Below are 26,414 nucleotides of genomic sequence, written 5' to 3'. Positions count from 1 at the left end.
TGTATTACGATTTTCTTTCATCTTGTATATACGCGTTCAAAGTCTTGCTGGAACACATACAATATGTAAGAACTTTATTTTACTTGCATTGATTTACTTATTTTTTCACTATTACCATTATTATTATAATTGCATTCGTTTACTTAATTTTTTTCTATTGTTATTAGAAAAATCATCAAAAAAATGATTTACTTTTTTTATTTATAGTAAATAACTTATTGATTTCTAAATGTAATTCATAAAATTGCTTTTTGCATACACAGTGGTTATTGTAGATGTAATTTTTAGAAACTAATAATAATATAATGTAACGCAGTAAAGAAACTAGTAATATTATAATGTAAATAGTATATTACTAAGCAAGATAGTGAAAAAAGTACACTGGGATACTTTTGTCTGCTCACTCTGACTGTGTCTTCCAAACTGTTCCAAACTGACTTGTGCGAGAAATTCTCATTGCCAATTCGACTTCGTTTTTATTGCTAAACTTTAGCCACTCAGTCTAACTTTACACAGATGCTCAGGCTTCAAATGAATCACCATTGACCTAGTCACCATCATGCGACGGTTAATATAAAGAAATATACAGTATACTCCAACATTGTTCAACTATGGAGACAAGTAGTAACTTAACTACAGAAAAATGTGAAATTAAATTCTTTGCATTTTTGGATAACTTTGACCATTTTATATCTTGTTTTAGTGCGAAATAGCTGCAAAATATTTTTAGTAGATGCTGCTTTTCTCCATAATTGAGCAGAACAGGAATCCACAACTTGAGAGACAAGGTAAACTGTATTAAGTTGGATCTCGCTGGATTCGCTTTTGTTCTTTACCGCACTGACTGAACAAGAATAAGTACGTGGAAAGAATAAGGCATAAATTTCGTTTAGCATTATTTTTATAGAAAAAAGAAAACGAAATAGAAAGAGAGATGAGAAAATTAATAGAACAAGCGAGAATAGATGAAGTTACAAGATATTTTATCCATCTAAATCGTGAATAAAAAATTCAAGTGCTGCAAAATGAAAGGAAAATATCCTAATTCATCTACATTATAAAGATGGTATCGTCGTCGTTGTATCGAACGAAATTAATGTTTTATAACTGTTACCATCGTGATAATCTACAATTAAAGTAGTCGGAATCTTGTATTGTGAGCTGAAAGTTGGACTCGTGTCGAGGTAATACTGTATCCATTAACAGTAGTTTCTATCAATTTGGTTTATTTTTTATGAAGTTAATAGAAAATTATTTATAAATTATAATACATGGAGTTTTTTTATGTTTATTTGAAATGTTCTGCTTAACATTCAACAAGGCATACTTGTAAAAGTACAGTTCTGATGCAGAAATAATTGTCAGTTAATGAAATATGATTTATTAATTAGTCAATGTTTACTCTTCTTCTTGGGATTCATTTCCAGGCTTTTTATCTTCTTCTGTACCTTCACCGCCGCTAAAACCGTCCATTCCTTCAACTTCTTCTTCATCATCATCACCAGCTACTTCTGCATTTTCAAGTTCAGCTCGTTCCATTTGCCGAGCTAATTCTGCTTCATCAGTTGCAGTAACAACTTTGGGCTTTGAATAAAAAAATGTTCATTGTTCATATATCCTATGTTCTTAATACATTTTCACATAATAATAAAAGATTTTCAAAAGAAAGTCAATGTAACTTACAGCCATTTGCACATTAAATACACCTCCAAGTGATGTTATCTTACTCTGTATAGCTTCAATAGCATCGTTTAATGCTTTTAAACCATCTTGTTTTTCTGGTGTAGATGTTGTCATAACTGTAATATAATATAAATATAAATTTTATTAGTTATAAAATTGAAAATAAAAATAAAGCTTTTACAAAGAAGGAAGGAAAAAATGATATACCATATAATGGTGGTGCAATTAAATTAATTTTAATTGGGAGTTCATCAGTAGAAAGAGCCAAACCAGCTTTTAATGCAGCTTTTACAGCATCAATTCCTTCATAACCATAACAAGCTACTTCTACATCTGCTCGAATTTTAACTGCTTGAGAAGTTAATTTTCTTTTAATATTGTTCAGTAACACTTCTTTTGTATGTTCATCAAGACCACATTCTGCTAAAATAGAGGGGTCCCTGAAAGCATCATTTGTAATTATATAGTCATCATGGTATTTTTATACTTCTCTATATTTTCTACTTACAAAACTGATTGTTTAAAGAAATCATATGCAGAAGCTTCTTGCTTTTTATATTTTTTTTCAAAATGCCACGCTGTTTTCTGATATAATTCTTCCAATTGATCATCACTATCATAATGCAACAGTTCTGCTACATGTCTTAGTATTGAATTAACAGCCTTAGCTTTTGCATACCTCTCTGTACATTTTTCTACATCTTCTGCTGATACACGACGTTTGCTAAGATCGATATAACCTAGATTAAATTATTTAATATTCCCTTAATACATATTAATCAAAATTGTATAGTCACCCACATTTCTTAAAAAATATTCTACAAAATAAATTTTCACTTTACTTACCCTTTTCTTTGTCAACTCTTATAACAACAACTGGTTCAGTTTTTCCTACCCTAATAAGCTTATTAATAGATCTAATACGTCTTCGTGACAATTCAGAAAGAAGAATCATGCCTTCGATGTTATTATATTCCAATAAATGTACATATGCGCCCATCTCAGCAATACTGCGCACATTTACCATTACTACATCTTCCACTTCAGGGTACTTTTCTTTATAAAATCGACATGACAACACCATGTTTGCTGTTGAAACATAAAATTTTCGCTTATTTTAGTTCACTTGATAATAATAAAAATACAAAATAATTTAAATGATAATTAAATTTCCTATTAACACATATTGTTTCTATTTAATAATCACGATACTGATGACTCAAGCATCTACAATGGTAATACTATTACATCGATCGACGAGGATTAAAAAAATCTACGATTGTCAAGCATCTTGGTGAAACTTAGGAAACAAGTTGTTGTATAGGTTAACTCTATGACTGTTTCAAGTTCCATGACAATACTTATTTCATAATTACCGGTATGAGTTTATGCACAGAAGAAATAGTGAACTGTTTACTAACACTATCAAAAAATACTTAGAATGGTAAAAATTTGTCGCAGTCTGTCAATAATCCATGTGCAATCTTGACTTAATTTTCATCCAGGTTATTAAGAGGGATACACAGTGGTGATCAACTTGAATATTATTTGCTGACAATATTTTGTCGAATACAGCGACATCTATTGCGCTAATATCTGCATATAGATAAGTATCGCGATTAATATCAATGTACATATATTGAATAAAAAAGATTTACGTATAAATATAATAGAAATGATAATTTATAATATATATAGATATCTCTGATTAATTCCAACATTAGTTATAGCCAAATGGGTATATATCGACCAAGCAAACTTTATTCAAAATTTCAAATCGATTATCGACCGTAACATGCACACCAACCTATATTCTTTCCCTTACATTGGCTATCTAATTGTAATAGCTAATTTTTTCAATGCAACTATCTGCAATGACAATCGTTTTCGTGGATAATATTCGATTATCAAGAACGACATGTCTCGATCAGGTTAGAAAATGATTGTAATGTTAGACGAGTCGCGTGCTAGACAAATTTTAAACGAATGTAACAAATTAAAGTATATGTGTGATCTTACATTCTACGATCAATAAAAATCGACAGCACAAGCATCAAAATCCAAATGCCTCTCGTGTCAAGGAATTGTCCTCACGTCGCCAACCGTGGTGATCTTGCGTTTATTGAAGCTGTAGTGTCTCAAAAAGAAGGATTTGTAAAATGTAGTGAATGTGATACAGATGGGCCTAACTTATGGTTATGTTTATTTCCCGATTGTCGTTGGGTTGGATGTGCAGAAACCCATTTGGACCATAGTACTGTACACAACCAGAAATTTCCTTCCCATTGTGCTCATATAAACCTTTCTACTAATCGTATATGGTGTTACGCTTGTAAAAAGGAAGTTATTACTAGACATGTACCATCACCACCTTTATCGCCTACACAGGTGGATGTTAAGACACAGAATAATAAATATTCTGGTGATGCACCTAGTAATGTAGATTGCAAAACGGATGATCTTAATAGACTTATGTTGGATAAGTAAGTACATGTAACTTGTATTATTACTTATAACTTAGTATTTACTTGTTAAATTATTTTCACATATAAATCTACATTTATTTAATTAACTTAATTCATAAAAGTCAATGCTACTATAATATAAGCTATTATGCTATAATCAGTCAAAAAATATCTTGCATTTAAAGCCAAATGTGATACTAATAACAGAGTTCACAACAAACATTATATGTTTTATTAAATATATAACTGAGTAAATTGACAAGGTATAGAATATTTAGCTACAGCTGAGAGAAAATTTACATGATGATTCTGAATATTAAAATAAGATGTGTTTGAGCTTATGTTTATTATATAGAAATGCTCAAAAATTGGTAAAATCTGCCTGAAATTTGATAAGTCGAATAGTACCATTATTAACAAAAAACTCATAATAGAAATTTGACCATAAAGAATAGTAATTATCATAGCTATTGTATGGGTGAAAAGTCATAAAATCCTGCTGTAGTTATGTGAGGAAAATGTACCTTATGTCAGTGGCTATGGTAATTCCAATTTCCTTTAAATGCTTATAATTAACAAACAAAGTCTCAAACACGATTTTCTTATTCTTGATTTTCATCTTATTTTGATAAATGGTTTTCACACCCTACATTTTTCATGATTTGTGGCTAAACATCTTATATTTGTGATATAGCATAAGAAACATTCTGAAAGGAAATATATTAGATAAAGCTAATTGATATGAGAATACAAAATATTTTTGACATAAATCTTACTTTCGTATTTTGTAAATTACAGATTCTATGGTGAACTTATAAATAGAGTTAATTACGAAAAAGATGGGCTGTATAATGAAAAATCTGGTGATTCCCCAGATAGCACAGACTCAGATGAAAGCAAAGATTTTTCTGGAAAACCAAGAGGTCTAGTTGGTCTTCAAAATATTGGTAACACATGCTACATGAATGCTGCCCTACAAGCATTATCAAATGTACCTCCTCTGACTCAATTCTTTTTGGATTGTGGTCATATGGTTAGTTATATGTCCAAAGATAGAAAACCTGGGTTAAGTTTAAGCTACCTAAACCTTATTCGAGACATGTGGAATAGAAAAACAAGAGGATATGTTGTACCACATGGAATACTGTCTGGTATTCGAACAGTTCATCCAATGTTTAGAGGATATCATCAACATGACACACAAGAATTTTTGAGGTGTTTTATGGACCAGTTGCATGAGGAATTGAAAGAGCATATTGAAGATGATCGTGATAATGTGTTAAGATTAAAAGGTCTTGGGGAACAGTCATCAGATGAGGACGAAACTGAAATTGATGGAAATGGTTCCAGCCAATCCGATGCTGAATATGAAACTTGTGATTCTGGTGTAAGCGAACAAAGTTCCCTTAGTGATGAAGGTGAACGGGGTACAAAACGGAGATATTCTCGGGTTTCTCAGTCTGAAAAGTTAAGAAGTAAATTTACTAACAGAAGTATCAAAAAGTCTACTGTAGATCAATCTTTCTCTCAGCCACAGAGGTCAACACAAAATTCACCTGTTAAGTACAGAACCAAAAAACAAATGAAAACTCGAAGTATCATTAGTGATATATTTGATGGCAAACTTTTAAGTAGTGTACAATGTCTTACGTGTGATAGGATTTCAACAAGAGTAGAAACATTTCAAGATTTATCATTACCCATTCCAAGCAGAGATCATATTGACATGTTACATCAAGGATCTCTTACTCCACAAAAAGCAGGACCATGTTCAGATGTTGTATATGTAACTAATCAATCTGGTTGGTTATCTTGGTTCCTGCAATGGATGCGTTCTTGGTTCTGGGGGCCAGTTGTTAGTCTTCATGACTGTCTTTCTGCATTTTTCAGTGCAGATGAACTTAAAGGAGATAATATGTACAGTTGTGAGAAGTGTAATAAGCTACGTAATGGAATTAAATTTTCTAAAGTCTTAGAACTACCAGAGATACTATGTGTTCATTTAAAAAGGTTTCGACATGAATTGATGTTTAGTTCAAAAATAGCAAATTATGTATCATTTCCCTTAGAGGGATTAGATATGCGGCCATATTTACATAAAGAATGTGTGTCTAAAGTAACCATGTATGATTTGATATCTGTTATTTGTCATCATGGAACAGCTGGTGGTGGTCATTATACATGTTATGCATTAAATCCCATTGTTAATAAATGGTTTGAGTTTGACGATCAGTGCGTTACAGAAGTTTCACCAGAAACTGTAAAGCATTGCGAAGCTTATGTATTATTCTATAAAAAGTGGTCACCGGAAATGTCACAATTGCGTGATAAAACGACGGAATTAATGGAGATCTCATCTCGAGAATTATCTGATTTGAATTTCTTTGTATCTCGACAGTGGATAAATCGTTTTAACACATTCTCAGAACCAGGGCCTATAGACAACTCTGATTTTCTATGTCCACATGGTGGAGTTAATCCTGTTAGAGCACAATTTGTAGATAAACTTAGTATGCCCATTCCACAAGCAGTTTGGGAATATTTATACAATACGTATGTATTATTTAATAACTATAATCCTTTATTTTTAATTATAATTTATTAAAATATGATTAAGAATAACTTTGTTTTAGATTTGGAGGAGGTCCAGCATGCACGCATTTGTACGAATGTCCAATTTGTGAAGAAAAATATGAATCATTACAGAAAAGGAGGCAATATGAAATGGAAGTATTTCAACGGTTAAATCACAGTACCGATACTACTGCGATTTATGGATTAGCTATGGCTTGGTTACGCCAGTGGCAAAGCTTTGTACGAGGTAAAGAAACCCAACCACCTGGGCCTATTGATAATAGTTCCATTATAATAAATAAAAATGGTCAAAACATCCTGAAAGTAGGTAAGTTTACAGTTAGAATATATACAAGCTTTTAAAATATTTATACTTATGTGTAGATAGGTTTTGTATCATTAATAAAAAAAAACAATATATAGGTTCTGATTATGGACAAATACCAGAAGAACTTTGGCAATTCTTTGTCACAACGTATGATGGAGGACCAGAATTAATGTTGCATTCATGTCAAAGACCTACTCAATCTAATGCGTCATTACATTCCACTTCAAACCCAAATCTAGATCAGAGTTTTAAGTCCAGTCGCACAGAAATTAAATCTAATAAGCTCAGTATAATTAGGAGTTCTGAAACGATTTCACAACAAGACAGTGCTATTGAAAGTTTAACTTCAGATAGTGACTCACATCAAACACAAAGGGATGTAAGCGAATAAATTAATCATTTTGACATCCCATAGATATGAGTACACAAATTAACATTTCCAGGTGAACATTAAAGATATAATTAGTGTTGTTGTGTAAAAAAAATAATTTTTTAATTCTTATGTTCTAGCTGTGTTACAGATTAATCGTTAGATTAAAACAACGATGTTTTATTTGATGAAAACATTTGCACTGTTCTACTTGTATAATATATATAGTGCTACTTGTACAACATTGTGGAATATTATCTAAAACTTTAAACAATTTCCGTGTACCTTACGATATTCGCTTGTGTGTTTCACTATGTGTCACTGTGTGCAATTTAATGTAAATTTGTGGGTATTATATGTATTTGGCGAGCAATTAGCTAGTACAAAATTTGGTATTTGCGACTGTATTGTTCAAAGACAAATATTTAGGTATATTCTTAGTCTAAAACCGGCGATGTATTATTAAGTTTCTCCGATTTTAGCATGAAATTTAACATTTTTTCTATTTGTATATTTACTATGTGTGTCATTTTTGCATATACAAAATGATACAATACTATTCGTAGTTACATATTGTCTGATTTATATCCATTCATTTCAAAAGAACAGAAAATTATATATTATATATACATTTAAGCGGAAGACTGAAAAGTAAATCAACTTAATTTAGTAAAAATTATTTAGTTGATACTAATAAAGTATGCTGAGCGTGACTTGAAATAACAGAATTTTACAGAATATTAGTAACATATTCAAGCTTTGTATTGTAAAAAGATCTAATAGAAAATTGAAAACGTCTACTATAATAATGTTATTGTAATTAATTTATAATATGCATTGTAATATGTATGTTCATCTTTGTGGTAGAAGTTAGAGAAAGTGAGAGATAGAAAGCATTTTTTGTTACGATCTCACGGCCTTCTATTGTTACCAAAATTTATTAAATACAATCGTTAGTATTTATTTTGTACACATTGTACTAACGATATATGGTAATGCATGCTTAAATTCTAATGGAGTTGTTTCACCTAACTTCCAATAGCTTAACTGCGCTTTTTAGTATGTTGAGATCAATTTAACCAAACTAACTCGGGTTTTTTTCTGGAACAAAATTTTGACCTGTTACACGAGAATGATGATGCGAACAGACTTTATGGGAATTTAAGCATACACTACTTTATACGTACGTGTGAAACGTTCCATTTGGGTGTCTAATTATAATTTCAATTTTGCAAACACAGGGACACAAACTATTGTAAAGTTAATATCAATTATTAATAATCACTGTGAGTAGTAATATACCTAAGATAAATAATAGACATGTTGGTTTATTTATTTATTAAAATCTACATTGATCTTCATTAATATCTTTTAATATTGTATTATAATGAAGAATAAAAAGTATTGTATTATAAATTCAATTAATAACATGAAGTTCATCAGCTCTAAATATTTTTCTACAATTATAAAACCTTTTCTTATTAAATTTGTTTAATACTTTTTCAATCACGAGTTATTCAGTTCTTTTAAATGTTCACATACATAGTTTTGTTAATATTATCTTAATATTAGATACCCTTAATTCTCTTAAATATCCAAATAATAAGTATTTTAGAATATATGTTACCTAAGTGACATTCAAATGGTTTACATTATTAAATGAGAAAAGTAGTTTGATTTGTACTATGTACAAATACTTAGGAGCTACATATGTCAATGGTTGTAAGAAATAGTTGTCTTTTATTTTTTGATTGCACAGTTTTCTATTTTAAGTTTTATTTTATATATTACTGATTATTAATAATTCGTACTTTTTATAATAGAAATTTAATTTCTATTAATAAAATCGTACTGTACTTGTTAAGACTTTTCATACATAGTATTCTTTATATATTTTAAACTATACATTTACTACATTTGATACGTGAGTTTTAAACATATCGCTCATTCGCTGCAACAGTAATATAATTCAAGAATCATTATTTTTCGAGAAGTGAGACAACAATTTTACTTCATGCAAAAACTACTTTTTTATACTCATAAGAATATCTTAAAAACAGTTGCTTTTTGAATGGTGTGTCGTGGATCCCGCTCCGATTACATAATGACCTTAGTTGATTTTTTTGTTATGTCATTATTGCAGTAAATGAGTGATATTTTTCTTTCGTTTGTTTAACGCCAACAGTTAAAATTTGTATATTTATTTTTTTAAAAATTCATAAAAAATTGTATCATTCAATGTCTTCCGTCACGTTTGTCTCAAACAGTCGTTTTCTCATTCTATGTCCAGTATTAAATATCGTATTCATTTGATGTCAAAAGAAGACAAAGTTTAACATAAACATATTAAACAAAGACATATTAAAACCAATTTATGTATAATACATGTAAAATATTATTTATTAACATAAATAAATTTAAGTAATATTCAAAATATTGAAAATTAATTATATTTACACATTATTAAAAAAATTGTTGTCTAGCAAAATTTTATCTGTATTGTATAGATGAAAATAAATCGACTTATATTAATTTCTTTTATAAATGTAACGAATTGAATATTTTTATACTGAATAATATATATATGTTCCGATATATTCTCTATTTTCCAATACAAGTAATAATGAAATTTTAAATTATGAATAAGACTTTTATTGTTAGATGAATAAATAAATAAATAAATTACAAAAGTTTATATTGTTTCATTTGAAAAAGAGTCCTATGAAAAAATCTACAAATACTTCATTTTCGTATTTAATTTTGTTGGGAAAAATATATACAAAAAATGTGTTTCCTATTATCGTCTCATTTTTCTTTGATTACTTAATAAGTTTTTGCTTCTACTAAGAATGATAGTTTATATGATATCGTACATGTATTGTATTTTAAGAGCGACACAGCTAAAAACACTCGATTTTTGAGATAATATGACCTTAAGAAAGTTTAGTAAATAAATAATTGTTTATTATAATAATTTTACAAACTGAACTTCAAAACCTAGGAGCCAAAATAAAGACTTCCTTAAATAAATATAACTACAAATTATTTGAAATAGTGTAAATAAAATAACGATTGAGTAACTTTTTCAGACAAATTATATGAATTAGATAACTTTTATTGAATAATTTCATTCTTTTTACTAATTTTACTAATTTAGTACATAATTTTTTCTAAGCTTACAAATATGTTTTTCGCTTTCCCTGAAAAACATATTTTTCTGAGTTATGTCATTTTCAAAATGCACGTACACGTTATATGAATAATAAGAATACGGTGTCAGATGACACATATTACATTTATTGCAAACTTAATGTAAGTCGCCTGCAATCAGTTTTAAATATTTCAATTGAATCGGTGAGTTGAAAAACAGTACAAGTAGTCCAAAAACCACATTTTGAAATATTTGATCCTAACGTGCAGCTCTATGCATTTTACATAATTTTAAGATTATATTTGAAAATGGCGAATTTTGGATTTGTTCTGTTCCTCAACTCACTGATTCAATTGTATAAGAGGCATTTCTTATTAAAAAAGACCGCTAAACTTTTCTTTGTAAATTCAATTTGAAAATTTAACAAATTTATATTATAGTTCGTGTCAGACAGAAACAACACTCAAGCATGGCATCGATTAGGAATGTTTATGACAGACAAACGGTGAGCTTGATCACCAGTTTGAATTTCATGCTGCTCGCAGTCCTTGTTTCTTTGAGTCGTTTCAATTTAGGGAGACCCGATTTTTGGCTACAATACTGTCGTGTCAAGAGAAGTCTCGTGGTCGTCATCGATCGAGGCTTGCGCGTTCCAGGGATGCTGGCCATATTCTCCTCTGATCTCCCAACCCCTAGATACGGCAACCTCTTAGTCTATGTCGCGATTAAGGGCTCGCGATTAGAGACTCGACGATCGCGGTAGACCCGTAGACGACCATGCGGTGTTGTAGCCCACGTAGTTAGACGGTTTCAACCTTTTCATTTTCAAGTATTTCCGTTCTCTGGGACCTGCTGCAATCCTTCTTTTTTAGTTTAGCCACTGGTTGACAAAAAAGGTCTCGTACAGGAAGAGGTTGCGCCCCTCGTCTCATTCAGGAATAGTAAAGTTTCACTTGGAAGACGAATTCTATTCGTTGTTCGGTAAGTTAGTACAAAAATCAGAGATTCGATTGAAATTCAGGAAGCACGAGAGCAGCCTTCTGTGAAAAGGGTTCTGAATATGCATCATATTTAGAAGGTTTGAAAGTGATTGTTGAAAATTATAAACAACTAAAATTTCATTTATTAAACATCAGATTTCTTTTGAATCAACATTTTTAAAATAATTGTTATTCAAAGTAGATTTACCTTAAGCCTTTCTTTTCGTACCTCGAGTAGTCGGTTTGACCTACATAATATATTTATTTGTTACTTTAAATCCGCTTGGTAAAAGTTTTTAAAACCTACATTCAATGTTTTATAATGTTTTATTTTGTGTGTTTTAATAGTGTACAACGAGAGTATATAGTTTTTACATGAATTAGTGATAGGTCACTGTGTCACGAACAAGTACGATTTATAGTTTTCTCTACCTACATTTTGTAATTTTTGCATAATACAAGAAATGTATGAAAGAAAAAAGTTGTGTATTAAATAATGCCTAGAGATATCATTATAGTAGTATCGTTGTGTAATGTTGCTCATCCGCAACTGTTGATAGTCGACAATCATTTCGGTACCGGACTTTATTATACTAACCGTTATCTCTACAATTTTATTAAATTTACGGAACGATTAATAATCATATCTACTTTCATAGGTACAAATATTACGAATTTATAGAATTCATAATTTCTAAAAATCTTGTTACTTCTCTTCATTTATGGTGTCACCTGTAACAAATCTTTTCTCAAGCTCTGCGAAATAAATATTTCATTTCATTTACTAATATTCTCATATGTAATCCGTAAAATAATAGTAATATGGTATATCTTTCATTAATATTTTCAAATAACGATAATTATGTATTTAAGATTTTAAAAATGTATGGTGACGACGTGTTGAATTACGAATTGCAAAAAGGAACATATTTATTTACAGAAGCAGCGAATTAAAGAAAAATGGCCAATTTTCGCGGATTTTACATACCATCCTTCGGAGCAACGATCAACGTTCTCTGGGAAACAATGAAGGCTAAATGGCCAGAGAACAGCCCTTGCATGGAACTTATTTCTGGTAATGGCATGGGTCAACGACAAGCTCCAGAAGAAAGTGGTCAAGGACAATTTAAGTCTTTCGATGAAGGACGCGACAATACGGAAATGATGACAATGAATGGAGATCAAGCTTATCGGGACCAGAACAATGTAGCCATCGCGGAAGATTCTTTTAGCTATCAACGAAACGGGTAAATTATTGACCAGATCCATATATGTAAATTCGCATGTTAAATCCAAACATGCTGTCATAACATTTATATTAATCATAGTTTTCTGCAATCGAAATTTACCAACTCCATGCACCTATATTAAAACGAGCATTTTTCGTAAACAAGATTATACGTAAAACTTTTATATCTGAAATGTTTTGGACACTTCGTTACGTTGGATATGAAAAATTCTATGTGCCGCCTTCAAATGTGTGGAAGATTATTTATTGTTATTTAGTTTGATGAATACATTGTCCGAACATATCAGGATATAGATTTTATAACTAGCTTGACTATCAAAACATCGAAAACTGACAACACGTTTGAATTTAGTACAAACAATATTATAAAAGCTATTTATTGTAACTGATGTAGTAAAAAATTAATTAGGATTATGATTTGTTTGTTGCTCTATTATTTTCTGTAAAGGTATGTACGGCTAACTCGAACAATTTTGGTCGCATCGACATTTTCTATCTCTCCCTTTTTTATTCAATTACTTTCGTAATCTGAGCTAGGTGTATATTACCGACTAACAGTTTGAATCACTTTCTATATTAAGAAATCAAAGGTTCCTTTGTTAAGCTTATAATTCAAAAAACAATAAACAATTGTATAAATCTTTTTCCACAGTACACAGATAAAGAATATTACGTCTATACTAAAAGTATTATAAATACTTTTCTATGTAGTGTAGCTTTAATAAGAATTTGTAAGTGATTTCAAACTTTTAGCCTGTAGTGTGTGTGAAAAGTTTCAATTATTATAGTTTAATTTAAAAGAAAAATTTTTATATTTTAGTGAAAACAACAAGTACTAATTATGACTTATGTGCCCTTCAGTGCAGCTGTATGCATTTTTGAGAAAAGATCATTTGTATAACAAATAATATTATAAGTTACCTGTTTTAATCCGTAAAATGTACTTCACCATTTATTCATACTTTAATTATTTATTATTATATTTGTATTATTTACCTCATTACAGTGAGGCTTCGTTTCAGATTATTAATTCTTAAAAAAACGCTTAAAATATACATGAAATTTATTTGACACAGGACTTATTCTATTGACTTCACAGTTTCTGACTTGACTACATAATGCACATTGGCAGTAGAATAAGTTCCAAATCAGACACATTTCACGCGAATATCAAGTATTTTCTTAACAATTAGGAACTCAGAAACGAAACCTTAAACGCAATTTTATCATACTTGATTTTCACCTTACTTTAACGTTTAGAATCTTTTTGTTTTAATTTCTGATATCTGTTGTCAAACACCCTGTATAATAATTACTTTGTTTACTTCTTTGTCAACCTGGTTTAACACATTCAGGACAGAGCCTGAATTTACTTTCTTCAGTGTGGGGCAGCTTTGTTTTTTGACAATTGTGTATGTACCACTGTTGGCGCAGCCCATCCCTTGGAACAAACACGAATGTACCACCGGGTATATCCCGTCCCGAACGTGTTAAGTTGATTTATAAAATTTTATCAGTGCAGCTCTTGTTCTTATGGATGGTTCCTTTTCCATTATCGTTTGTTTGGCTCTCATTCAGATTCAGATTGCATTATATTTTGTCTACGCTTGGATTTAGGTTACATCATCAGGAATTTATCTCTAATAAGAACCTGATTTGATGTGCGCAGAAAAATCTGTTTCATTTTTATGTCTGTATTTTAAGCTATACTAAAAAACTATATACCAGGAAAAATCATTTTTTGTTGTAATTAAATACTATTTCTTCTTTAAATTCTATACCTATTCTGTGTTATGTGTTGCTGAAATTTAAAGTAAAGAATATTATCAAAAGTTTATATAAATATGTCGACAAATATATATCAAGATTCATGAAATTTATAAGCAATTATAGAATGTGATGCAATATTTACATGGAAATTTTTATTTTACAGAGACAAAGTTAGAACAGGAAGTGTTAGTAGCGGTGAATTTAGTGAATATGATGAGGGTGGCGGTGAATTCGGTGGGTCAGGGGTGAAAATCAACGAATGGCAAGCTGCGTGGAATGTTACGAATGCCATACAGGTATCTTCCATTTACCAAAATACCTATACGTTATTTTAAAATTAATAAATTAAATAGTACTGCCTATATTATAATTGAGCCATTCATAGACCAAAGTAATCAACTCCACTTTCTGAATTGTTACAAATTTTAGTGCCAAAGCACTTGATTGATAATTAATTGTGTGTATCTAAAATAAATATGAACATTTTGTTTCACGGAGTTAGCCGATTTAGCAAATAAGCGGCTCAATTATACTCTTGGATGAAAGAAGGACTTCAACGCTAAAATTGTGTTTCGAGAAAGGGATCTCTAAATACATATTTCTTATTTGTAGTGAAGTTATTTTCAAACTCTCCAAGATATTTGAGAATTCAATACTTTTCCTTTATATTTTCAATAGTAGATACCAGATGATTTTATATAATAAATAAATTAGTATGACCTTGACATATGTTATCAAAGTTATCATTCTAAACAAGTTTCCCCTATACTACAGCCGACTCTAGTATTAGCCATACTGAACGAAAAACAGCAACATTGTGAGAGTCCGATATTACACTGGATAGACAAAGGTACACAATGCTGCGTACTCTTTCTATTAAGTGTAAAATCGGACTCTCGTGGTGTTGCTGATTTTCGTTCAGCATGGTTAGCACTAGAGTTGACCATGCCTATACATGTATCCGTCACATGGCTTTAGTTTCTGAGATATTCGTAAAAAACTGTCGGTACGTATATACACGTCCATAGCAGTATCGTGTCGCATGGCTCTATGCAGCGACTGGATTTTTCTTTGAAGTACGAAAAATTAAGAAAAAACCATCAAGAATGTTCGTTTCGAAACTTGTCAAAAAGTTTGAATTGACAGGACCAGTGCTTGATGACCGTAAAGTTTCGAAACGGACGTTCTTGATGGCTTTTTTTCTTTCTTCTTACTTGAAGACCACCTTCTTCAAGCTTGCGTGATGTTTTGATTCGACATATAATATATTTTCACCAAAAAGTCGATTTTCGATAGAAATTCCCATTTTTAACCACTTTAAAAACTTTTAAAATTGCCACTAAAAAATTTGTTTTTTAAATATAAACGCACGAACAAAAAAAGTTTTTTGAAAAAGTGTTTTTCAAAAAAGATATTTCAATTTAAAGTTGTCATCTAATTTTTGTCCACCCTGTACATCGCAACGGCCTGTAGCTGATACATGCAGGATATGAAAAAAATTAATGATTGTGGCTTTCAAGAGTGAATCTACATATATCGAATCGGTGGATCGGTGGAAATTTGCAAAAAAATTGTCCGCAAAATTGTTTATAACATTGAAAATGAATATTAATTTTTGTTGGGAAAAGAAACGAGCCGTTTAGGCAGGAAAAGTTGTTAAAAATTTGGCATCGGTTTGACTATGTAAAGCCACATAGTATGGTACGCGGCAACATCTGCCCTAAACGTGAGGCCCAGCATAGTGGTGTGCGTACGAGTAACTTTTCTTTTTTTGTCAACATGATATGACAAAATTAACAATCATAAACTATAGGATTACATATAAATGATAATATATTTACTTACCAATTCTATGTTTAAACTTCCAATCTCTTTAATGTTTCATCTTATTTTTCGGCACACGTTTTATTTAGTACTAATTTAGTCTTAATTGTTACAATTTTACTAATAATGAAAATACTCTAAATAGCACTGATGGTCAAAGATTAACGATTAAGCATAGAAATACTAATAACAAATAGCACTGCTCCACTATAATAGACTAAAAAATAAAAACTTCTAATAAGGCATGAAGGAAATCAACGGTCACTTAGATGTGTTTTCGATGCCGGTGTTAAAACGATTCTAACCTGACCTGAGTTCTGTAAGGCCCATCCCAACATCCGAATTATCATAAACGCAGATGTCCAGTTAAAGTCAGGGTTACTTTCTCTATTATCCACCTCTTTTCTTAAGAATGTTAAACAATAAACAATTTTGTGGACAGGTATTTTTGCAAATATCCACTGATCCAGAGATGTAGATTCACCCTTAAAAGCCATGAACATTAATTTCTTTACACCCTGTACATATAATGGGTGAACTCATCGAAAATGTACCTCTTCATGGAATTTAGTGGACTTGAAATATGTCATGTTATAAGGGACACAATTCAACATGATTTCTCCGTACTCCACGGAAATATCTGTGGCTGTAAGACAAAACGACCTATAACACATCTTCAGGAAATTCGACTTCAGATTTTAATTGAAACCTAGAATATCGAATTTGTATTTTAGAAAGAAAAAAGACATTAAAAGATCTTTTTCACTTAAAAATAAGGGTTCAAGAAGATACAAGTCTATAAGACAGTATTGAAGTTAAAAACCTTAAAACGTCAATATCTCGAAAAAAATGTAACTTATTGTTAGGTCATTTTGCTTTACAATACAACGCAAAGCATCTTACACCGTATTTTACAATCACAGGTATAGAACATCCTTCCGGCGAATAAAGACTAAAATTGCAATTATATATAGTGAGTGTAAGACTAATATCGTTATCGTTATATTCCGCGGAATGTAGAGGAATCATGCTCTACAGTGTTGTTTATTACATATATCCGTATTTTAGGCTGAAACTCATTCTCCGGCCCCGATTCCATATAATTACTGTAAAAATTGCTGCACTTATGGCTATTTCAGGTCCTTCTTGTATAAAATACTGACATGTAACAAAATACGTTATTTATTAATATTATTTTTTATTATTTACTTAATATGTATAATTTTTGAAAATATAGACCATTATATAATATTAAAAAAACATATAATTGCAATAAAGTGGAAGATCTATTTATATATTTTAGTCAAAAAGGGCTTAAGTGTCCTTAGGTCAGTCTTATATCCAACTGTAAAATAATGGTAATAGCTTTCGTGTTTTAAAAAGTTTGCGAAGAAGCATTTAGAACAGTTTAACAAATTTCTAGATGAATAGGAAATATAAAATAAATAAAACATTTTGTAAGTAATTTTAAAAAGAAATATTATTTCTGCCTTCTGAGTACGTAAAAAATTCCATATGAGTTAAGATAATGTCGAAAATAATGGTAAATAATAAAATTGTGATAGCAAAATTTGTGTTAGGAATTCAGATTTAATAAGGCTTCATAAATACACGATTGAAATGTTACAAATTGTACATATATACATATAATAGATATTTACGTAGATAAAAAATTATAAATTTTCATTGGACCATTAAAAACTCTAAGGAATTTAATTATCTACAGAGATGTGAAAATGAATAAATTTAAAGCGTTTCTTAATATTTTTAGTTATTATTTGTAAAAGTACCAGGAAATAATAAATTTAAAAGTCACACAGTGTAAAAGCATTCAATTTTGACCGTATTAAGTTGTATAACTTATACACGATATTTGAATACTACCCAGTACCACAGTAGTATACATATTTCAAGCCCATCAGAATCTGTGAGAAACACACCGTATCGACAAGTTTACCCGATATCTAGATAATCTTATGTCTTCTTGTCTTAAATAATTAGATATAATATCATTTTTATGATACAATAATAATAGAGAACAATAATTATTTTTAACGTAACTAGGATTTCATCTTTTCTCTATCGTTCGGTGAACCTAAACATTAGCTTAAATACTACAGCATAACATGTCCTGTTATTTTGTCGCACTCGTTTTAGTTATAATTCTTTGAAAGTAGCTTTTACAATAGCCGTTTTCTCATATCGTACATGTATTTCAAAAGCGAAACAATTCAGAAAACGCGATTTTCAAGTTATTACTATGAATCAGTTTGGTGCATATGCCTATAACTATTCATTATACAAATTTTACTAATTAAACTTTAAAATTGTAAGGTATATTTAAAAAATACTTTAAATATACATTAGGGGAAAGTGGGGACAAAAGTAAAATTTTTTACATTTGGCCTAGTTGCCAATTATCTTTTTTTACAGATATAAAAGCAAAACGTATGCCTTAAGAAAATACATATTGGTCTATCATTTGACTGACATTTTAGTCTCATGCGATAAGCAGTCAAAGAGCTATAGCAGTTTTGCACAATTACTGTCATTATTACTTTCATCTTGGAAGGTGAGAACAAAAGTAACATACTATGAGGACAAAAGTAACAGTAATTGTTTTGAGGAAGACGAAGTAAAAATATTTTTTCCAGTGCAATAATAGAATATTTTACTATAAAAACGATAGAAACAAGCATTTAAATAAACGTATTTTAATATAATATTCAATGTACACATTGAACTTTTATGTGGACAAAAAAAGTAACATGTTGCTTTCGTCCGTTTTTCGTACGTTTTTCAGAATAAAAATGTTATACCTACCGTATAAACTACGAAAGACTTATTGAAAATAAATACAAGAACTTATAAATTATCTAAGAATGCCCTAGCAAATGGTTGGTTCAATATTTATAGTTGAACTATGGATATTAACAAAAAAATTAAAAAACAGAAACTTATCTGGATGTTCTGAATATCCGAATTCAACTTGAGCACTTGCGATTCGTGTTACTATTCAGCCCCGATTGATGAAATAAATGAAATATGTATTACTATATACATGTAATTGTGTAAAAGAAATTTTTTGAAAATGTTTATTAAAGGGTGGAGGAAGTCTGTTACTTTCATGACACCATTAGTTTTGCTTCCGCTTTCCCCTAATCAAAGACTGCCATGCTCATATTTGTGAAATATCCTAACAAAACTTAAGTATAATTAAATACGATAGTACACGCTTAAATTCCAAGAATTGTATCTTATCAGTGACGGGCAAGTCCTAACACTTTAAGAACATACTATATACATTATGATGAAACATCTAGCTACTAACATTGCACTTCCTATCATTTTCACCTTATCTTTATAAAAATATTACTAATGGATTAGCGAAGCTTTTCGAAAATAATGACTCCACGCAATCAAACTAGTCTCGATCCATTTTAGAAACAACTCCTTAACAACTGTTTTTAACCATACCTACTGTCACAACATTCTGAAAATTCTGCAAATTACTGAAATAAAATACATAGCAGCAATAAATCAATAAGATAGTTGTTATAATAATAAAACAACTTCTATGAGCAGACTTTTACTTATGCTCCAATATTATTGACTTCGTTGTAAAACTCCTTCGATTTATGTTGTATTTGAATCCATTTTCATGAAAGAGACTTCGTTAATTCATCGGTACCATTTTTATAAAGATAAGATGAAAAATATAGAAATTCAAATTTTTGTAATTAAATGTATGTATCAACTATCACTATCTGAATACTAAACGTTCAATGAGTTAAGGCACCAAATATAAACAAAACATTCACGTATTAAAACATATGATAGGAGCAACGATAATAACTATTGGTTGTCGATGACTGTCAAACGTTCGTCAATTGTTAATATTAGGAGTAAATTCGTATCAGGTAGTAAAAAGTGTTAAAACATTGTAATCTATATCGTTATTTGCTTCTTGTTTTCGTGTGTTTTTTATCTGTATTCATAGTTGCTGTATTATAGTTACATTTGTTATTTTTTTGTATTACACTGTTATATTCACAACAAATAAAACTATGACTATGCTTCTATCTCGTCAAAATGCTGTCACGTGTATTTGTTTATAACTGATGCTTTGACTCATTGAATGTAGTAACGATGGCCAAACCTTGGTTCGCAAGTTACATGTAATTGTTCTATATATGTAGATACAAATTGCTCTTAAACCGGCAGTAAATAGATTCATATGTAACTTAAACTATACATAAAAACAAAACATACAGAACACAGCGAAAAACTTCAGATTCATAGTAACATTATACTCTTCTTTTTAGAAAAAGATTCACTTTCTGCTTTAGGCGCAAATAATTTTCAACCAATCATTAATCATCACCACTTTGTCTAATCACTCCGTTGACAATCGCTAGATACTAGATACTTACTGTAGTTCCTGGGAGTCCTAGGTTCAGATTTCTAATACAGCTATTCTCTCAAGAAGACATATTTTAGATAGGCCTTTTCTGCATACCTACATAAACGTATGCATTCTTAACATAACGCAATAGTGATATCCGATTATCAATATTTATATTTATAAAATTCTGTCCCAATAAAGTGCTTCTGATATGTGAGATATAACTTCCTGTCATGATAAGGTTTGGCCACCGCTGAAATATAATACATATGTATTTTTCGTTTGCTCTTGCGTTGAGGTACTCAAATGACGAACTCAAATGTATTCCTGGAATGAAATCGTCTCCTGTTACAGAACAATTACAAAGCGAATTCTATTGGAATTTAAGCGTGGACTACTGTAATTGTGTTTTGATACAATTTCTTATCATTGCAGGGTATGTTCATCGTGTCGCTGCCATTCGCCGTTTTACGTGGTGGTTACTGGGCCATCGCCGCTATGATTGGTATAGCTCATATTTGTTGCTACACTGGCAAGATACTTGTTGAATGTTTATACGAGCTTGACACCGTGACTGGTCAACGTGTACGGGTACGAGACTCGTATGTAGCTATCGCAAAGGAATGTTTTGGGCCAACGTGGGGTGCTAGGGCGGTCAACATCGCTCAGATCATTGAATTACTGATGACTTGTATCTTATACGTAGTCGTCTGCGGTGATTTGATGATAGGCACGTTTCCGGAAGGCGCAATCGATACTAGAAGCTGGATGATGCTAATTGGCATATTTCTCCTGCCTCTCGGTTTCCTCAAGTCCTTGCAACACGTTTCGGTACTCAGTTTCTGGTGTACCATGTCCCACTTGTTTATAAACGCAATTATCGTTGGTTACTGCCTCTTAGAGATTGGAGACTGGGGTTGGTCCAAGGTAAAATGGACAATCGATTTCGAAAATTTTCCGATCTCCCTTGGCGTAATTGTCTTCAGCTATACTTCCCAAATATTTCTGCCCACTTTGGAAGGCAACCTAATCGACCGTTCCAAATTCGATTGGATGTTAAATTGGAGCCACATTGCAGCCGCGGCATTTAAGTCTTTGTTTGGCTGGATCTGTTTCTTGACGTTTCAGAATGACACGCAGCAAGTCATTACTAACAATTTACATTCGGCTGGCTTCAAAGGCCTGGTGAACTTTTGTTTGGTTGTGAAAGCCGTGTTATCATATCCTTTGCCGTATTACGCCGCTTGCGAACTCCTCGAGAGAGCGTTCTTTAGAGGCAGACCTAAAACAATTTTCCCAACAATATGGACAGTGGATCGCGAACTGAAAGTCTGGGGCCTCGCGTGGCGGGTGGGTGTTATCGTTTTCACTATTCTCATGGCGATCTTTATCCCTCATTTCAGTATTCTTATGGGCTTCATAGGTTCGTTTACTGGAACGATGCTATCATTTATATGGCCGTGTTACTTTCACCTAAAACTAAAGAGAAATTCCATGGAATGGAGTGCCGTCGCGTATGATTGCTTCGTCATTTTTCTAGGAGTTCTGTTCGGAGTAATCGGTGTATACGATTCGGGCTCTGCTTTGATCAATGCCTTTGAAATCGGCCTACCTTTTTGAATAATTACGTCTGAATCACTTTTCTTGATTTGTATATATGTTACAACAGAAAAAAGAAAACTTAAATTGTAATTTAAGTTAAGTTTCAGTTCAAAAAGTATCCAATACCTTTGCCATGTTTTATATTTCAAATCAGTCGATAATTAATATTGAAATTCAATTATATTGATTTTGAATTCTTTTAAATTAACAGTTTAAGTTTTGTTCTGGGCTGCTAAGAGCAGCCTTGAGAGTACGACAATGAAGCAGCAAGCGTGAAATTGAAGCGACAGTCTCATAGATAGACAGTAAGAATAACAATAGTAATATTGTGTGGATGACTAAGCCTTATCGTCATCGTTAATAGTTAGATCTAAAGCTTAGTCACTCATACTCCCATACGTCAGTTCAATTGTGAGACTTTTGCTCTTGAATACGCGACTTGCTTGGCTTCGTTACTCGAGAAATGAAAGCGACTCTTTATTTTCCGACGGAGCAAACACTTCAACAAGGTTGCTTTAGTCATGTAATCGCTGCTTAGAAATATGAACGTTTGCTCGTTCAAATGGATATTCGGATTCATTTCATCGAAGGCTATACAAGATGTTCAGATATTTCGATATTGTATATTTATATTCAACCAGAACTTACACATATCTAGTCAAAGAATCTATTTAAGGGAAGAAAAAGCGCGAGAAAGAATCACAGACAAAAGAGGAGTCTATTTCATGAGTACATATTTTGGCTTCCAAGAATTGTTCTATGTCTTCCTCTCACATTAATGTCTTAGTTTTCATAACGTTTTTTGACAATGATTCATCGACATCAGGGGCTTTTTAGGCAACATTTAGAACTATTTAGCGCGCAGTTAAAAGTGACAATATCTTGCTCTAGGTACGTAAGTATAATTGATGTCTTCCACACGCGTTCGCGTTCGAATGCGTTGTATATTGTATGTACGTACAACTTGAAATAATGTTACGCAGATTTCAGGATTTTATAATCATAATTGCGGATCTTGTAATTTCTACCGATGCGCCATGACTGCATGCCGCGCCCGTTGAGGAGACACTTACTAAATGTTGAAATTAGGAATTACGAGTCAAAAAAGATATTCGCCAATATTTTTTAAGGGGGTATCCTAATTTGTAATTTAAAAGAACTCTTTTTTTAATTTAAAGAGGAGAAACTACTAACTAATTTAAAGACATCGTATATTTTTACATACTATTCTAGAAGTTGAAAAATTGTTTTATATTAATCACTTAATGTAGACACAAGTGATAGATATGTAAATTTATACATATCTACGATGGACGCAGTTACGATACTGATATCACTGTTTGTTTAATATTGTGACATGAATTAATATAATACTAATTATGCAATGCCAGACATAAACAGATTTTTTATAAAAATGTTGTTTCAAATTGAAAGCTTGTTTAATTTTTAAAATAAGCTCGGAATTTTCATAATTGGAATTCATACAACTTTATTAACTTTTTAACTTTTGACGTAACATTTTTGTTAACTATAATTAATACAAAATAACTAAAATAATGAAAACTACAAAGAATAAAAATTGGCTTACTTAGACAGTTCAAAATACAATATCTCCTTAAATATAATGTGCGTTTGAGAATGTTTCAATATTGTTTATGTATTGTTACAACGAGTTGAATAACATTCCGGGTAAAGTTTTTAGAAACTATGAGGAAATAAGTTTCTGAATATAATTGAACGTTTATCATAATTAACACTTACCGGCTTAAATCGACTACTTAACTCAAAAATGATCATTGACAAACAAATACAACTTGCGTGAATTAAAAATGATAAAAATTATACAAACAAATACAACAAAAGGAATTTATTCCATATTTTTTGCTCCAATATAGTAAAACAATGCATTATATCTTTTGTTTCAACTAGAAAGCAAGAAATATCCATTATTTGGAGATAGTACTTGAACTTTCGTAAGAATGCTTTGCAACCTATTCGAATACATTCATTTTCAGGAATACTATTATCAAGTGTATATCAGGCCTAATGAATACCTCCAAGATCTTAGAAAGCTGCCAGCGCGATAATAATGAATAGCAATTTAACGTCTCCTCATTGTGCGGGTAAAATATGAATATGTGATTCCAGCACTGTTCATAGATATGTAGAACTTTTTCACAATTTTGTTTCCTTTGATAAAATTAATGAAGACAGAGTGTAAAAAGAAGTTCTATAATCCTGAACAGCATATGGAATCAAACAGTTATGTATGGACGAGTACAATTAGTTATGTAATCCAATGTCTTCCACGGCCTCTACAGGCTGCATAGATCACTCACTAGTCTAAGCAATATGAATGTAGTCAATGCAGTAGTTTGGCGGAAGCTATAAGATGTTGTTTCTTTCTTTTACTACTATTTGTATTCTACTGTTCAACTGTAGGTACTTTATTTCTCTGAATTATGTAGTAATTCAATGTTGCTATAAGAAAATTATTTTTACAGGCTGAGTTTTCATTTTATATTCAATGTAACAACAACAACTTTTAGAAAAAATTTTTCAAATCAATAATAAATCTAGCTATTAAACTACAGTATTAGATTTTAATGACATAATTTTGAGATATCTAAAATGTTTTGAACTCAATAAGTACTGTATATGTTTATAGAGTATGGGAAAAAAGGTCTAAAATTAAACAATAAGAGACTTTAGAACTTAATTCTTAATAAAACTTCTCGAAATGGATTAAAAATAAAAACAAGGAATAATAGAAACCTTGACATTTATTATAATAATATTGATATTACTTATTAACATTAATATTATATATTTTGATAAAATAATTCTAATTATAAGAAAAAAATATAATTTTTCCAATTGTCATTTATCCAGAGATAAATAAAGGAAAAAGAAATGAAGAACATCTTATAGCTACAGAAAAATGTTATTTAAATGAGATATGATAAATATTTATGAAACATGTCTTCCAGATGATGTCTTCCAGAATGATAATAATAAATAATTACTGTAATACGATCTATTGATCGTGGAAAATCTTTGTCAATGATATTAAACGTTATATTGAGAGTTGTAGGAGTTAATTGTTAAGGCTATGATCAAATTTAATGTGTAAATGAAATCATTGACACTGTTTACTTCAGTACTTTTTTTTATACTTTTACATTACTTTCTTCTTCAATGACAAATGGAACATGATATTTTTTGTTATTTTTAAAACATCAATATCATTAAACATCAGTTTTTCTGCAACATAATTTATAATTGTTAGTCAAAAAACAATAATAAAATAAAGCATTCTGTTATGTACAATAATATGATTATGATAATTATAACAAATATTGTATGAAATATGTAGCAACTAACCAGCAAGTGACATATTTGGTGACTATGTTTTAAGGACAATTTCTGAGAATAATTTTCATTACTGTAAATTATTAATATTTTTCTAAGATGTTAAAAAAGATTGTTTAATTTAGAGAATGTTTGATATTCATTGAATTGGAGAAGAAATGTTTAGATTGAAGATTAGCATTGTCATTATTGATGTTAAAAACAATATTTTGGTTGGATAATACTAGTGACACATTTACCTTTTCAACAATAAATATTAGTATTGTATTTGATTAATATTGCAATTGGTACTATTATATAAGTATGTTTTCAAATTTCTAAATATGAAGCTGATCAAAATTATGACGTAATCTTTTGTGTATGTATAAAATTCATTATAATAACAGAAGAACTATATGGAAAGTTAAAAACTGTTCTATCATTTCAAGAATTAATTTTTGATCGTTCTTTTCGTTAAAAATTTGTTTACTTAGTTTTGTAAATGTATTATATATTCTTTTGAATTCTGGAGCACTTTTTTAACACTTCACCTTTTGCGATGGATATTAACTGTAAGAATCGAAAAAATATAAATGAGAAAGTCGATAAATTTAAAAAGTGGGCATAATTACATGCGTAATAATTTTTTGAAAACGTCACAC

At 30.5% G+C, this 26,414-nt stretch overlaps 3 protein-coding genes across 4 annotated transcripts; 2 read left to right on the top strand and 1 right to left on the bottom strand.

Annotated features, from left to right (window-relative positions):
* Window positions 1-1,272: 1,272 nt before the first annotated feature.
* On the bottom strand, window positions 1,273-3,968 carry Eif2alpha (eukaryotic translation initiation factor 2 subunit alpha). Of its 2 annotated transcripts, none has more exons than XM_076374645.1 (6): window positions 3,703-3,968; window positions 2,530-2,772; window positions 2,192-2,423; window positions 1,891-2,123; window positions 1,684-1,799; window positions 1,273-1,584 (listed from the first exon to the last, which is right to left on the bottom strand). In XM_076374645.1, the coding sequence occupies exons 2-6, from the start codon at window positions 2,765-2,767 to the stop codon at window positions 1,399-1,401; spliced, it is 1,005 nt and encodes a 334-aa protein (XP_076230760.1). In that variant the 5' UTR covers window positions 2,768-2,772; window positions 3,703-3,968; the 3' UTR covers window positions 1,273-1,398. The 2 variants fall into 2 exon arrangements, with proteins under 2 accessions (XP_076230760.1, XP_076230759.1); XM_076374644.1 differs by lacking the exon at window positions 3,703-3,968 and adding an exon at window positions 3,060-3,214.
* Window positions 3,516-8,841, top strand: Usp20-33 (Ubiquitin specific protease 20/33). Its single transcript, XM_076374643.1, has 4 exons — window positions 3,516-4,166; window positions 4,947-6,701; window positions 6,782-7,050; window positions 7,146-8,841. Exons 1-4 carry the CDS (start codon window positions 3,748-3,750, stop codon window positions 7,439-7,441), a joined length of 2,739 nt encoding a protein of 912 aa, XP_076230758.1. The 5' UTR covers window positions 3,516-3,747; the 3' UTR covers window positions 7,442-8,841.
* Window positions 8,842-11,297: 2,456 nt separating this feature from the next.
* Window positions 11,298-23,673, top strand: Vgat (vesicular GABA transporter). The gene is made up of 4 exons (XM_076393598.1): window positions 11,298-11,552; window positions 12,492-12,798; window positions 14,734-14,866; window positions 21,235-23,673. The coding sequence occupies exons 2-4, from the start codon at window positions 12,512-12,514 to the stop codon at window positions 22,417-22,419; spliced, it is 1,605 nt and encodes a 534-aa protein (XP_076249713.1). The 5' UTR covers window positions 11,298-11,552; window positions 12,492-12,511; the 3' UTR covers window positions 22,420-23,673.
* The last annotated feature ends 2,741 nt before the right edge of the window (window positions 23,674-26,414 follow it).

Source organism: Calliopsis andreniformis, chromosome 3, assembly GCF_051401765.1.
Source record: "Calliopsis andreniformis isolate RMS-2024a chromosome 3, iyCalAndr_principal, whole genome shotgun sequence".
Taxonomy (NCBI): domain Eukaryota; kingdom Metazoa; phylum Arthropoda; class Insecta; order Hymenoptera; family Andrenidae; genus Calliopsis; species Calliopsis andreniformis.
The sequence above is the reverse complement of the archived record's forward strand: the minus strand, read 5'-3'. Positions and strand labels throughout refer to the sequence as shown.

Excerpts from the sequence above, each read along its gene's own strand:
- Vgat (XM_076393598.1), top strand. The coding sequence starts at position 12,512 with ATGGCCAATTTTCGCGGATTTTACATACCATCCTTCGGAGCAACGATC. Across the intron at positions 12,799-14,733 it reads TTTAGCTATCAACGAAACGG|AGACAAAGTTAGAACAGGAA; the intron begins GTAAATTATTGA and ends TTTATTTTACAG. Across the intron at positions 14,867-21,234 it reads ATGTTACGAATGCCATACAG|GGTATGTTCATCGTGTCGCT; the intron begins GTATCTTCCATT and ends TTATCATTGCAG.
- Usp20-33 (XM_076374643.1), top strand. The coding sequence starts at position 3,748 with ATGCCTCTCGTGTCAAGGAATTGTCCTCACGTCGCCAACCGTGGTGAT. Across the intron at positions 4,167-4,946 it reads AATAGACTTATGTTGGATAA|ATTCTATGGTGAACTTATAA; the intron begins GTAAGTACATGT and ends TGTAAATTACAG. Across the intron at positions 6,702-6,781 it reads TGGGAATATTTATACAATAC|ATTTGGAGGAGGTCCAGCAT; the intron begins GTATGTATTATT and ends ACTTTGTTTTAG.
- Eif2alpha (XM_076374645.1), bottom strand. The coding sequence starts at position 2,767 with ATGGTGTTGTCATGTCGATTTTATAAAGAAAAGTACCCTGAAGTGGAA. Across the intron at positions 2,124-2,191 it reads TTCTTTAAACAATCAGTTTT|GGACCCCTCTATTTTAGCAG; the intron begins GTAAGTAGAAAA and ends TGATGCTTTCAG. Across the intron at positions 1,585-1,683 it reads TATTTAATGTGCAAATGGCT|CCCAAAGTTGTTACTGCAAC; the intron begins GTAAGTTACATT and ends TTTTATTCAAAG.